At 53.1% G+C, this 12,975-nt stretch overlaps 2 protein-coding genes across 2 annotated transcripts; one reads left to right on the top strand and one right to left on the bottom strand.

The window, feature by feature from the left end:
* Positions 1–713: 713 nt before the first annotated feature.
* On the top strand, positions 714–4,049 carry TMEM221 (transmembrane protein 221; the record flags this gene model as incomplete). Its single annotated transcript, XM_009579700.1, has 3 exons — positions 714–744; positions 3,176–3,256; positions 3,532–4,049. Coding segments are annotated over 3 exons (630 nt in total), but the record flags the coding sequence as incomplete, so codon positions are not given.
* Positions 4,050–5,548: 1,499 nt separating this feature from the next.
* On the bottom strand, positions 5,549–12,121 carry MEF2BNB (MEF2B neighbor). The gene is made up of 4 exons (XM_009579698.1): positions 11,996–12,121; positions 7,562–7,626; positions 7,029–7,136; positions 5,549–6,106 (listed from the first exon to the last, which is right to left on the bottom strand). Exons 1-4 carry the CDS (start codon positions 12,083–12,085, stop codon positions 6,064–6,066), a joined length of 306 nt encoding a protein of 101 aa, XP_009577993.1. The 5' UTR covers positions 12,086–12,121; the 3' UTR covers positions 5,549–6,063.
* Between the last annotated feature and the right edge of the window lie 854 nt (positions 12,122–12,975).

Here is a 12,975-nt window from a genome sequence, read left to right as displayed (position 1 = left end):
TCTGGCCCTTGCCAGTGCCCCCCTAGTCACCACCCCTGCAAACAGGGGTTGTGGGGAGTGAACGATGCTGCTGGGCACTCGCTGAGCACTGGGATATCACAAAATTCATCTCTGCAGTGCCTGCCTGCGATGCAGGGTTATCTCTGGCCAGTGAATCCCACTGTAAACGTGCCCTTAATTTGGGGTGTAGCTGTGCTTAGCGACTGTATTGACTAGGAGCAAGTCTAGAGCAGCCCGTCCCCCTGGCTGCACTAATAGACGCTATTTAATTTTTCTGTAACATCCCTGTGTACGCCCACAAGTCCCTGTGTTAGGACTCCGGGCTTGTAGGAGCCTGCGGGGTCACACCAGCCTGCCCAGTTCAGCTCTAGGGCCAAGGCGGGGAAGACGTGCTGGCCAGGAGCACCCGAGAGTTGTCTCTTTGCAGCGGGAGAGCTGGGCTCTTCGGGGCACTGCCGGAGTGATTGCACAGGCCACTCGCACAGCACCAAAATGACCACAGGCCTGGGATCATTAACCATAGACATGTGTTGACTTAATCATTACCAGCACATTTACACTTGCAAAATCGTTTCCAGAGCAATTCCCCTCTTCTTCCTCCGCCAAGACCTGGGCTGGGTTGGTGGCTCCTCCGCCTGCGCTGGCCCGGCCAGCCCCAGCTCCGCTACTGGGTTAAAAGAAAAAAGCAACGTGCGAATAATCAGATTTAAAAGCATCTTGGTAGAAACCAGTCTGGACGTGGAGGTCCCTCCATGTAGCTCATGCGATGGTCCCCACGGGACCATTTTGGGACCACTCCGACTTAAGCAAGTCAAAACTCATTTAAAGCAAATGATAATGTTTCAACAGTTAGTTTTGTCCCTAATTAAACAAACCCATCAATGCCTCATGCTCTGTATGGAGCACGACGGCTGGAGGCACTCCAGCAAGCGGCAGCATCTCCTCTCAGCATCTTCCAAGCGAAGCTGACGCTTAGTGCACTTGTTAACGACGGAGAGCAAAACATTTCTGCAAAACACAGAGTTCCCATAGCAAACTTTGCTTTCTGTGGGAGCTGAGTTTCTGCTGGAAAACTGTGACAGCAGAAAATTCCCCATCAGCTGTAAATTTGTCTAAGATCTGGTATTGATCTGGGCTGTAAAATGCTCAATTTCGAAGTTGTGAGGTTCAACTTCGAAAATCCCAAGTGTGGAACAGGAGCAGCACTAATCAGGCAGCCAGATGCAAAGTCACAGGTAGAGAGATGGAGCGTGCCGGCCGTGGGACAGCCCGTACTCCAACAGCAGCAACTTTTTCAAGGGCTTACAGGACAGAGCAACCATCGCTGCACGGCTGTGGACCCTGCTGGCGCGTCTCACCGAGCAGGGAAGCTGTTCCTAAACAATTTGATTTTAAATAATATTTCTGTGCTCTGCTCCAGAGCCCTGGTGAAGCGAGAGGCTGCTTTTGGCTTTGCTGCAGGTGATGCGAAGCGTTGGTAAGGTTGGGAGCCCTGGGTTGGTGTCCCTCTGCCTGGGATCTGAAGCAGATCACTTAGTCTGGCCGTGCCTCAGTTTCCCCAGCTGCGACTTGAAGATTACACTCATCTTTGGGAGGAAAAGGGCATGTTCTCGGGACACAGGGATGCTGGTCTGCAGGCTGGCCCCAGGCAGGAGGTGCCGGCAGGATGCAGCCCCTCTCCCCCGCGATGTGGGACGCCGTTAGCTGCCGTCTCCTCGTGGCCGAGCTGGCCTGGCCCCACTGGGCGCCGGTTTCATTAGGGGACCCGCTCACGTCCCAGGGACCTTTCCCACGTTGGGCCTGTCACACTGAATTACCGCTCCGCTTCTCAGCGCTGCGCTCAATAGTCTAAGCCAGCTCCAAACAAAGTCCTTCTCCTCCCCGCTAATCCCCCCCGACTCAGGTAATTAATAAAACAAAGCGGCTGCTCTTCCCCGCCAGCAGCGAGGAGCGGGAGCGGGTCCAGGGTCTATTAACGGCTCCCGGCTGCAGGCTCCCCACACGGGTGGCAACGGCCGAGGGGCTACAACAAGCCCAGGAGGAGGGGAGGGGACCAGGCCGTGCTGGGGGGAGACTGGGCCAGGGCACAGCATCCTTGGCTGCTGAATTCACCCCGTTGCAGAGGAGCAACGCGAGGGCTGGTCCTGCCGGGAGGATGGTTGTGCTGTTGCCCCTTCAGCTCATCCTTCGAAGCCAGGGCATGTTTCCAACCAGCTCCTGGGGACTTTTGAAAGCGGCCAGTGGGACCAGCGATGCCCTGTGCACACCCAGTGTTTGAGGCTTCCCAGCATCCAGTCCTGCCAGCATCTCTCTGAGCACTCACGTTTCCAACCCCCCGAGTCGCCTCGCATCCATCTGCCACACTACGCTGCCTCCTCTAACGACCACATCCCGCTCTCCCAATTAGCAGAGGCATCCTCTGCTGACAGCAACCTCCAAAGCCCAGCGAGGACCGAGGTTTGCCAGGTCAATCTGGCTCCGAAGATGCCCAAGCAGAGCTGCGGGCTGGCTCGACCGAGAGCGTGCCGGTGGAAAGCGCAGGCAGCAGGCGCAGGGGTCAGTGCTGGGTGGGAAACAAAGGCCCTGCTGGAAAGGAGCTGGTCTTTTCATGTGTTTTAAGCACAATTCAAGTACCAAGCCCCCTCCAGACAAAAGGTTTGCAATCTGAGCTGAGCACAGAAATCCAATCCCAAGGGTGAGGAGCAAACCTGGCCTTGCTTAATTCAATGTGCCAGCACTTTACTTGTCATTCTTTCTTTAAGAGGGAGATGGGCTTGACAGGCCTCAGTTTTGTTCCTTGCTTGCTCTTCAGGATTTGCTGAGCAGGGGCAAATCACCTGCAAAAAGCCTCCAGCCATTTGTCTCTCTCTCCTGAGCCCCTGCCCCACCCCAGCTGGAACCAGGCAGGAAAAGTTTGAAATTTCAAGTGATCTCAAAATCTTCTGTTCCAGAGTGGGAACAAGGCAGCCCAGAGCCGCGCAACCCACCAGCCTGGGGGAACCCCCAGTTCAGCAGAGGTCCTTGGGCTCGTGACTCGGCTCTGAACCTCTTCTCTATGCGGAACCAGTATTTCAGTTTCTCAGCAGGGGCCAGAGCATCAGTGTTTTTCCTGTGCCGAGACCAGGGCCAGGAGACTATACAGACCTGTATTTTTCTCACCTGTTTTGCAGGGCAGACTGGTTCCTTCTGGACAGCCGGACGGTTCGCCACGCTGCCATCGGCTTGTTCTGCTGTGGGGTCTCAGTCTACCTAACAGGCAAGTGCTCATTTCCCACCAGTGCAGCCCAGCAGGGACCGTGCATTGTCAGCCCAGATCATACATCCTGCACTGGTTGCTGAGTGCTTGTGAGCTACCGAGTTTCTACTTCAGCATCGGGTTTGTTTTGCAAACGGCTTTGCCAGCTCATTCCCATAGCGTGAACTTTCTGTTCTTGGTGACCAGCCCTTATAGAGCCTGAAGTTTGCAAGTCAGCTGCATCGCTTTAGTCCTTCTGGTTCCTCAAGGCGTTCTGCACTCTCCTTTCCTTCCAGCTCTCGCCATCTACATGCTGCTGCTGTTTGAACTGGAGGCCGGCATTGCCAGCGCCTGTATTCTCTCCTCCGGCATCATCGTCCTGCTGATCACAGTGACGCACGCCCTGGTACGGGCTTCCCAGGTTTCGCGCCGCGGCCGCTCCGAGGTCTCTCACACCCTGTACGAGAACGACTCTGCCCAGCACGGCGAATCCTCCACCAGCGATCTGAACAACAAAAACGTGGCTGCACCCCGGCCCCGGCCCGAGATCCACCGGGAATTTTCCTTCCCTCCTTTCTTGGAGCGCAAATCCCAGCTGGGCTCTCCGGCCAGCAGCAACCTCACCTCCTCGGGCAGCCCCGGGCTTCGCTCCGAGAAGGAGAGCTACAACCCGCCCCGAACGCACAGGACGCTGTCGGCAGAGTCGGGCCTGCTGCAGGCACAGGGCAAGCCCTGGAACGGCGTCACCCGGGAGATGAGGAATGTGCTGTCGCGCAAACCTGGAGCCTCGGGCAAGGACTCGACTCTGGTGTGAGTGGAAGTGGGACCTTTTCATCCCATCTCGTCCCAGGGGAGCTGCAAGCACCAGGGCCAAGATTTGCATCTCTGTTTAGAGCTTAATATAGGTCACATCTCATCAGAGCAGGGGGTTGGCTGCTTTTCCACCCTCCCGCCCAGGGGTCTGTGCAGCCACGCCGCCTCCACTCAAAGCCAAAAGCTCTCAGACGCTTGCCCGGAGCCCCCAGCCCCTCCTGCCACCTGCGATGCTGCTGGCACTTGCCACCCCACGAACAAGGACGGCGTTGGCAGGGCAGGGGCTGGGAGGGACGCCAGCTCTGTCCCGACTGCAGCGAAGAAAGTGAAACACCTGAGTGAGAAGAAGCGAGCGGACCTTGTCCACGGACAGACCTACCCTCCTTCTCCAGCAGATCCCAGCTGATTTCTCTGGCTGGCTGTACCTCCCTGCCCTTCCCCTGCCTCCTTCTTTCCTCCGCCATCCCCAGGAACCAGCGCTACACCAAGACAGTTCACACAACCGACCCCTTCCCCGCAGCGTGCAGCCAGGCAGGCGTAAGAAACCAAGGGAGGTGATGGAGGAGCAACAAGTGAGATGGAGCCAGAGCAGCCTGCAATCTGCAGAGGGTGGGTTCGGGGTGGCAGAGAGCCTGCTGCTTGGTCACCAGCACAGCCCTCTGAGCAGGACAGTGTGCTAAGCAGGGTCTTAGCAGGGAAAGGGGCTGTGCGGGGGCAGCCCCCGTGCCCTGGCTTTGCTCAGTGGTGGAGGGACCTCTCTGGGGATTACCTGGGTGCCACCAGAAGAATGCTGATCGTGGAGGCTGAGGTCCGGGAAGGGGTTTGCATTGGCACTGCCAGCCCTCTGCTGTGTGCATGGCAGAAAGCGCAAGTACTAAAGGCAGCAGCTGTTTCCGTGAAACACAAGCAGGTTTACCTCGCTCTGTCCCTACGCTGACAAACACGTTGCTGGTTACTCGCAGCCCCACGCTCTGCCAGCCCTGCCCAGGCCCAGAGCAGCAGCACGCTTGGTTCTTCCCCAATTCCTTATCGTTCAGCAATCAGTAAAGCATTTCAGGGAGTGAAAGGAGACCACCGATTCCAACAGATTCCCTCTCACCTCCCGTGCTATTATCCTGAAAGACAGCTGTTATCCTGAGCACAGTACAATTTCTTTGGAAACTGAGTTTAGCACTGCTTTGATCCCTGCATCCTTGGTAAATTCTTCATCAGAAGAGAACTGTTGGTTCCAGGAGAGATTAACATTGAAGTTGCATCCTTTTTAAAGTGACCTCCAAAGCTGTGCGTACAGCTCTGCTTCCCACTGCTTGACGGGGGATGAAGAAAGTCCTTTTTCTGTTGTTTTTTTGAAGAACAGGACAGTTTCTTTTTTTCACTTGAAAGGCTCCAACTCTGCATGGCTTTATTTTGCTCCATGCCCTTTGAAACACGCAGAGCCAGCAGGCTCCAAGACCCCCCAGCCTGAGGCGAGCAACAGGGGAAGGTTTTAGGCAGAACTTTCTTATTTTTTCTTTTTATTATTGTTCCCACTAAAACCAAATTCAGCAACTCCCTGGCACACACATGAAAAACTCTCCTTGCAGAATGCCTCCTGAACAAAGCTGAAGTGTGCCTACATTATGTCTTTACACAGCCATCTACAAAATACTGAAAGCAAGACCTAGTTTTTCTGAGATACTTCTGTGGCCAAGAGGTAGAGAGAAGAACGCCTCATAGCAGTCTGCCATCAAAAAGAACTGGAAAGGACAAATGCAGATCCACCCCATTTCCCTTTTGCAAAGCACTGCAGAAAGGGACACAACTGCTCCCCAAAGCACCCCACAAAGGCAGTCCTGACCCCAGTGGCAGGATTTGCCTGCTCAGGTGCAGCACCTTGTTACTGGGAACAGAGAGGCAGGCAGAGGCCTCTGTGCGGCTTCACAGATTGAGCAGGTGGTTTCTCACTCCTCGCCGTGGTTGGAGAACATAGAGCTGGGCTGGAGAAGGCGGCAGAGGACGGCCAGTCTTGTCTGAAATCAGGAACTGGCTGGAGGATTCTTGGCTTGGGGGGCAACAGTGCTGTAAAAAGAAAGAGACAGTCACGTCCAGCAGGCAGGCAGGACACCAGCAGCCACAAGGACGGGAAGAACCAGGGGCTCCCTCAAATAAAACCTCACTGCTTGCAGCAGGAGAGCAGCTTAGACAAGCACACCTTTCAGTGTGCTGTGCAGACTATGGAACAGCACACACCAGCCCCTGTGGGTGTCGAGACAGCAGTCTTTGCAGCCACACCACTGCGAAAACCACTAAAAATGCTCCGGGCTCCAGAGAGTGTGACCCTGCCATGCGGGCAACTGGGAAAATAAGGAACCTGAACCAGAAGTGTCTAAGGCAGAGTCGTTCTGCAGAGACAGAGGCTCTCTGTTCGCTGTGGTGGTTTTATCAGGGATGGGCATTTGGGAATTTTCTCACTCCTACCCAGTCAGACTCCAATACCAACACTGTTCTCAGGAGAGACAAACACACTAGACTTAGATGATTTGCTGGAAGATATTTTAGTAGCTGTAGTTCAACTGCAAACATACAAAAATGCATCATCGTTCTGCTACCACTTATCTCTATGGGACTCTGCCCAAAAAGAGCCACATACATGACAGAGGACAGCACCAAACGCAGCCTCTCACCTACTCCATCTCGGTAGCATCATCTCATTCCAAATGCCTTTGACACAACAAAGATTTAATGTATTACACAACCAAACATCCCTTTTTAAATAAGGAAATAAATTATTTTCCAATTACCCTTTTGTAAACAAGATTATTTGCTTCCCAGTAAACAAAGCCAGAAGCTCACTGGAAGGCAAGCAGCATGCTCTTTCAAATAATAGTCTAGAACCATATTACTGAGATAACTGCTTGGCATATTTGTGCTGGGCCGCATTACGTCACCGAAGCCAGAACAGTCACTCAGATAAACAGGCGGTGTCACATCCCTTCGCTACCTGCGGCCCTGAGCAGCGTTCAGCTGATCCTTCATGGCTATGGCATGTTTGAGCAGGCTGTCGATGCTCTTGAAGTACACGCTGCTGTCAGTCATGTTCTTTATGGCACTGAAAGAAGAAAAGAGGGGGGTGGAGGGAGATGGAGGACTGGTTAGTATTTCCAAAGGCATCATGGTTTTAGAACACACAGCCCATGACAGAGAGGACTGTAAATAAGAAACCTCAACTTTACAGGGTGCATTGCATCTGCACACACTAGCTAGCCGATGGGTGGATTTACCGCAGGAGATTGGCAGGTCTGCACCGCGCACGGAACTGGGGAAGACCTGCCACGCTCAAAGTGAAGCCCCCGAGATTCATGGTAACAGTTCAGAGAGCACTGCCTCGCACCCTCACACCCCCAGCCCGACTCTGCTCTCTCCCTGGCTTACACCAGGGAGGCGTCAGGGAAGCGCAGGTGGCTTCTGCTTTGTTTCTACCACAACACCTCCGCCTGCAAACACAACCCTCCTGCTTGGAGGAGTCTCTTGTACCTGCAGGCGTACTCCACTGTGTAGATGGCTCCTTGGCTTTGCTCCTCCCAGCTCTGCATGTCGGACTGGAAGAGAAGAAAGAGAAGGCGGCGGCGTTAGATGCGCACTGGAACAGACGCAGCCCACAGCGATACGCTCTGCCAGCCCTGGCCAAACAGGGGCTCTAGCTGCTTTTCACTGGAAATTGCATTTGGATTCCGTCTCCCGCTTGACAGCCTGTGATGCATTCCAGGCTCTGGGCACCACGCACTAGCATTTAAAAGAAACATTTATTGTGTGTATTTCTGGAAGGTCTATGAGTTCAGGCCAACACTTTGGATACTCTGGCAAAATTCCCCTTGGTTTTAGATGTTTTAGCCCACGAGCCAGCTGAGAGCCACGATCAGTCAGGCTGCGAGCAACCAGCAACTGCGCTGCGTGCAACAGACCAGCTGGACGTTTCAGAGTACTCGGATCTCCCGGTGTGCCTGGCCCAGCAGGCAGCCAGGATCTGAACTAACACAGCTCCTGCGGAGTCCGGTCCTTAGTCCTTCAAGCAAAACCAGGTAAAAGTTTTTTTCACAGCACTGAAAGTTCTCGTTTCATTAGACCTGTCATTCATAAACATTTTCACAGCTGCAAGCGCCCCTGTCCTCCAGTCTGCTCTGAAAATCTGGCGTCTGATCCCAAGCAGCAGTCAGCACCGTGCCCTTCCTTTCACGAGCTGGATGGAGCCCTGTAAACTTCACACACACTGAAGCAGCACTGCATGCAGCCAGTTCTGGCACGGGACATAATTGTACGCTGTAGCTCCAAGGAAAGGGAAAACCAAACAAATACACAAATCACAATGAAAGCGCAGCTGAATTCAGAGGTGTAGCTCAATAGATAACTATTTCAAAAGTCCTTAAGTAGTTGGGGCAGTCTTTAAAATATGTTCTCATGGGAGCTAATTCTCCAGTCCATTCTGCTGGGTCTAGTTACAAGCCAGAGGAAATCCAAGGGCCTCTTTCTGTGAGTGAAGGAGGTCGGGTAGGAGCTTGGACTTCATCCAAAATCACTTCTGTTGTTCAAAGCCTGTCCTACATCAGGACGCTTGACCACATAGCTTTAACCTACAAAAGAAACAAGCCTCTACATGCAATGCTCTAGGCAGTTCTCTGCAGGAGAGAGTCCTTTGACCCAGGACTCACAACCCCACAGTCTGCACTCATCCCAGAGTCCAATCGCGTTTTACACGACCATATCTGTTGCTGGGAACACGCTCTGTGTGCAGAGGCAGCTGCAAAAGACGCAGAAGCTTTCCTGCAGCTCCTCACCCTGCTCTCTCCAAGAGGTGCCAGATGATCTTTAACAACCATTTAGACCCCAACATCGCACTGGCTCAGCCGTATGCGTCACAGCCGCTTGCCTGTGGTCCTGCCATTTCTGAGCACCAGTAGATTTTAATCATTTTGCGGTATCAGAGCCAGTGATGTCTGTTCCCAGCATTCCCACCACTTCCTGGGATTTTCATGTCCTTAATTAGGAACAAGAGCCTCTCCCTAGAGCTCCTCACTTTTTAGTCTTTTCTTGATGTCCTTTCTTCAAATTCCCAGGACGTGCCCTCGAATGCAGTTTAAGAACTAAAGCCAGCTATTAATATACAATAGCACTAATGATATATTACTGTTGCTTGGAAATAAATTAATGAGGAGATGTAAGTTCTCAAAAGACCAGGCGAAATCCAGAAAGGCCGCTCTGCGCGGAGCGGGGCTTAGCAGCGCAGCTACGATGCACGGAGACAGCGAGGGCCTTGCATCACGCTGTGTCTTATCAGGGAGATGGTAAATCTGCTTGGAGAGTTTGAGATGGTGAGGAAGGTATTAAGATTATTGTTTTATCAAATCATAGAAAGTTCCTTGTTGTAAAGGCATGGAGGTGACCTTCTCCTTGCAGAAACTTTTCTCCCAGTCCCATCCCTCCCAACTTTTCCTAGGTTTAATCCCCCTGGGAATTTCAAAGGCTGTGTCTCAGGAGAACTCAGCCAGCCAGAGACAGAGTTACTGCATGGCTGAAGGAAAGCTGGAAACCACCAATAAATCCTGCTTCCTTTATACATTACCTACATCTTGGGACTAAATTACCTGAGAATGGATCCACACAGAACGTTTCTCTTTCTTCTTTTCTGTTCTGAAGAATTAAAACCACCTCACTTAAATGCCTTTGCTCTGATTTAGATAAAACCTGACAGCGTTTTCACGGTGCGCCGCCCTGCTGACACCCTCCTGTTCCAGTCTCTAGCCACAGAGCCAATGGGCTCTGGCAGAGCAACCCAAAATATCCATCCCCATCTAATTGAACGCTCCGCTGTGATGATGGCCCTGTCAGGGCCCTGAGCACATCTGTCTCTCCTGGGGTTTGGCTCCCTGGGCTCAAGGGCTTGACAGGTCCAGCCTGTTCGCTGCAAACAGCGATGCCTGAAACTGGGATAAAATGAGAGTGGGATCAAGGACAACGGAGAGAACCTGGCCACAAACCTATTACCAGCAACCTGGCAGCACAGTCAGGACACTGGCCTAAAGGAGTTATGTTAAACCCTCCCAGTTCCTACCAGGGACTGGTTACCAGCAGGGAGAAGAGCATGCTCCCAAACATGATGCTGCAGCCTTAGAAAAAACGAACTCGGGAGCTGATGAAGCTGGAGGAAAAGTCAGGAGCAGCAGCTCTGGATCTGCTGTTATTCCAGCCGCCACAAATAATTTTCTTTCCATTTTCTCCCAGGTCTTGCCACATCAGTGCACCATTAAACACACAGCCAGTAACCAGGAAAGCAGTTAAGAAGCTGGAAGTGCCCACACAGTGGGCAAAAAGAAATGGATGTAAACAGCAGCACCTCTGAGCAGGCATCAGGAAATGTTTTCTAACGCTCGAGAGGCAAACAGGTACTGGGGTGGCACTGGGGCAGTGCCTTGCAGTGCCTCGGGGCAGAGGGCACCGCGCGGTCGGTTCAGCTTTGTCCTGACGTGCACCGTTACTGCAGGGAGCACGGCAAGCTCTTCCTCATGTACAAAGGCCAGGGCAGGAGGGAGGCTGCAAGGCTGAACATAAAGGCATCGAAGACCAAAGGTATCTGATGCTTGTGACGGCTGCAGTCACACAGGGGGACGCAGGATTCTTGTATTTGCTGCTGGCATCCACAGGACAGCACGACCTCCTTTATCACAGGAAGAAAGTGGAAAACAGCAGCAATTTTGGCTACAAAAGGTAATTCTCTGGGGTGGCTGCAGCTAGGAAATGAACTTAGATGAGCCAGAGAGGTCATAGAACACTGTGGATAACTGCGATGAGCATGCCGAGCAGGGAAAATGAGAGAATCGAAGGTTTTCAGAGATCTCGGTCAGCATAAACCCCGCTGCCTAACAACACGCTCTGTGTCTGGCACCTTCACTCGGCTGTCGCTTCCATTAGCGCTTCTGCACTGCCCCTCGCCCTCATCCCCGTTACGCACCGTTCAGCGATGGAAACTGATCTCTTCCCTCTGCATGACTTGTCATACAATTTGCTCAATTTCCTTTTGTTCAGGACACATTCCCTGAAACTGGGACTATCTTGATTAAATGAAAGCAAGTGACAGCTCAGGAATAATATTACAAACCCGTCTCCCGCATGCCAGTGATGCAATCGCATCAGCATGCGCTATACATACATATACATCTCTATATACCTACCACTGCACACAGACACGTATATAAAACGTTAATAAATAATTGAATAATAAAGTGTCACAATCCAGGTTAATTTGGAAACCAGGGCTGTAAAGAAAAGGTGAAAAATGGGGCCTGACAGTGCATTAGCATAGACATGAAGCAGTAATCTATTCATGAGACATCACTCCTAATGAATCATGACTGGCAGAAGAGGGAGAAGGACAACAAGGCTGGCATTAAAGTGTCTGCGCTCCGTGCTCTGGAGGCAAGCAGGAACACAGCTGTGAGAAGCGATTCATTATCCTGCTTTGCCTCATGTGGGCTCTTCTCACTTGTTTCTTCACGCTCCCCCTTCCCTCCTCTCACCCTCCCCCTTATTTTATGTAGGAAATAAAAACCTCACAGCGTAGGCAGGGGTAATAAGATTTAACATCTCCCTTCTCCCCGTACAAGACAGGCTACTCGTTTTTCTTTGTCTCCACGCACAAGTCCAGCTGTGCGAGTATGGGTTCACTGTTGGACATTCAAGCTTTTTTCCTCAGGTCTGCAGGTAAATTTTAAATTACTATTTAAAAATAAACGTCCCCTCACCCCCTCCAGTTCAGACCGAGCTGGGCTCCCCCAGCACCCCACGCTCCGATGGCTGTTTTCCTCCCTCCTTCCCACCCCCTAAGGGAGGTGAAAAAGGGACGATGTGCCAAGTCAGGAAAACAGCTTGTGCCCGACTGTGTCGCAGCTCTGGAGCCCAAACCGAAGCGCGACTCACCTTGTGCTGCGCGAGCTCCGGAAGGGATCTCCGCACGTGCTCCTGGAGCCGGTACAGTGCCACGGAGGGCTCGTTGGCCAGGACGTACATGCTCTCGGTGAATTTGTCCGTAACTGCAACAAGAAAAACAACACAGTTGTTTTGGAAAGCGGGGAGCAACAGGGGGGAAGGCGGGGTTGGAAGAGGTGCCCTGGAGCGCTGGTCCTGTCCCTAACACGGTCTCCGACACCTGCACAGACATGTGGGCTGGAGAGGTTCAGAGAGCACCCGCTGCACCCTCCCACTCCAGCTTCAGCACCCGCAGGGGCCTTTACAGCAAAAGGCCCAAGGTTTCCAAAGCAACAGAGGAGAGATCAGAGCAAAACCCCATATATTTTGGAGAACAAGGATGAGAAAGCAAAATCCCGCTAAACAGGCAGTTCCACTTCCACTCTCCCCATAACAGCATCTGCAGCCAGCGATGTGCTGGGCTCCAGACAGAGGCAGACCAGCCTGGGATGTCACCGCCTCCACGGTCCCCTACGAGCTCTGGTCGTTCTGGTTTCAGGGACCGCTTGGGCTACGCCTGTCACCGGGCCCTTTCTGACCAATTTGGAGGGAGGCAGGAGACGAGCAGAGCCCAGCAGTGGCCTGGCTCCCGTTCCTGTGCCCCGCAGCCGCCCCATCCGGCTGGGAGTGCCGGCATCTCCCGGTCTGGAGGCTCCCTGTCTCACTACCGGCCGTTCAGGTTCACCTCTGCTCAGGCTCTCAAGCTCTCCTGCGTCTCAGCCACCCCCCGCTGCGGGGTCCTTCTATTGCTCCCCTCCAGACGCCTCCCCTGGGTGACATCCTAAAAATGACCACGGAGAAGATGCGGTGGCCACAGACCAGGCCTCGGGAAGCTTCGGTGCCGTTCTAAGCTGCCTGCTGAGCCACTTTCCCTTCCCTCCACCCCTCTTATCCTGGCCCAACCTCTGTCCGGGCCACCCTCAGGAACACCT

This window comes from Fulmarus glacialis, unplaced genomic scaffold (genome assembly GCF_000690835.1).
Source record: "Fulmarus glacialis isolate BGI_N327 unplaced genomic scaffold, ASM69083v1 scaffold11606, whole genome shotgun sequence".
Taxonomy (NCBI): domain Eukaryota; kingdom Metazoa; phylum Chordata; class Aves; order Procellariiformes; family Procellariidae; genus Fulmarus; species Fulmarus glacialis.
Note: the sequence above shows the minus strand (reverse complement) of the source record. Positions and strands in the feature narration are given on the sequence as shown.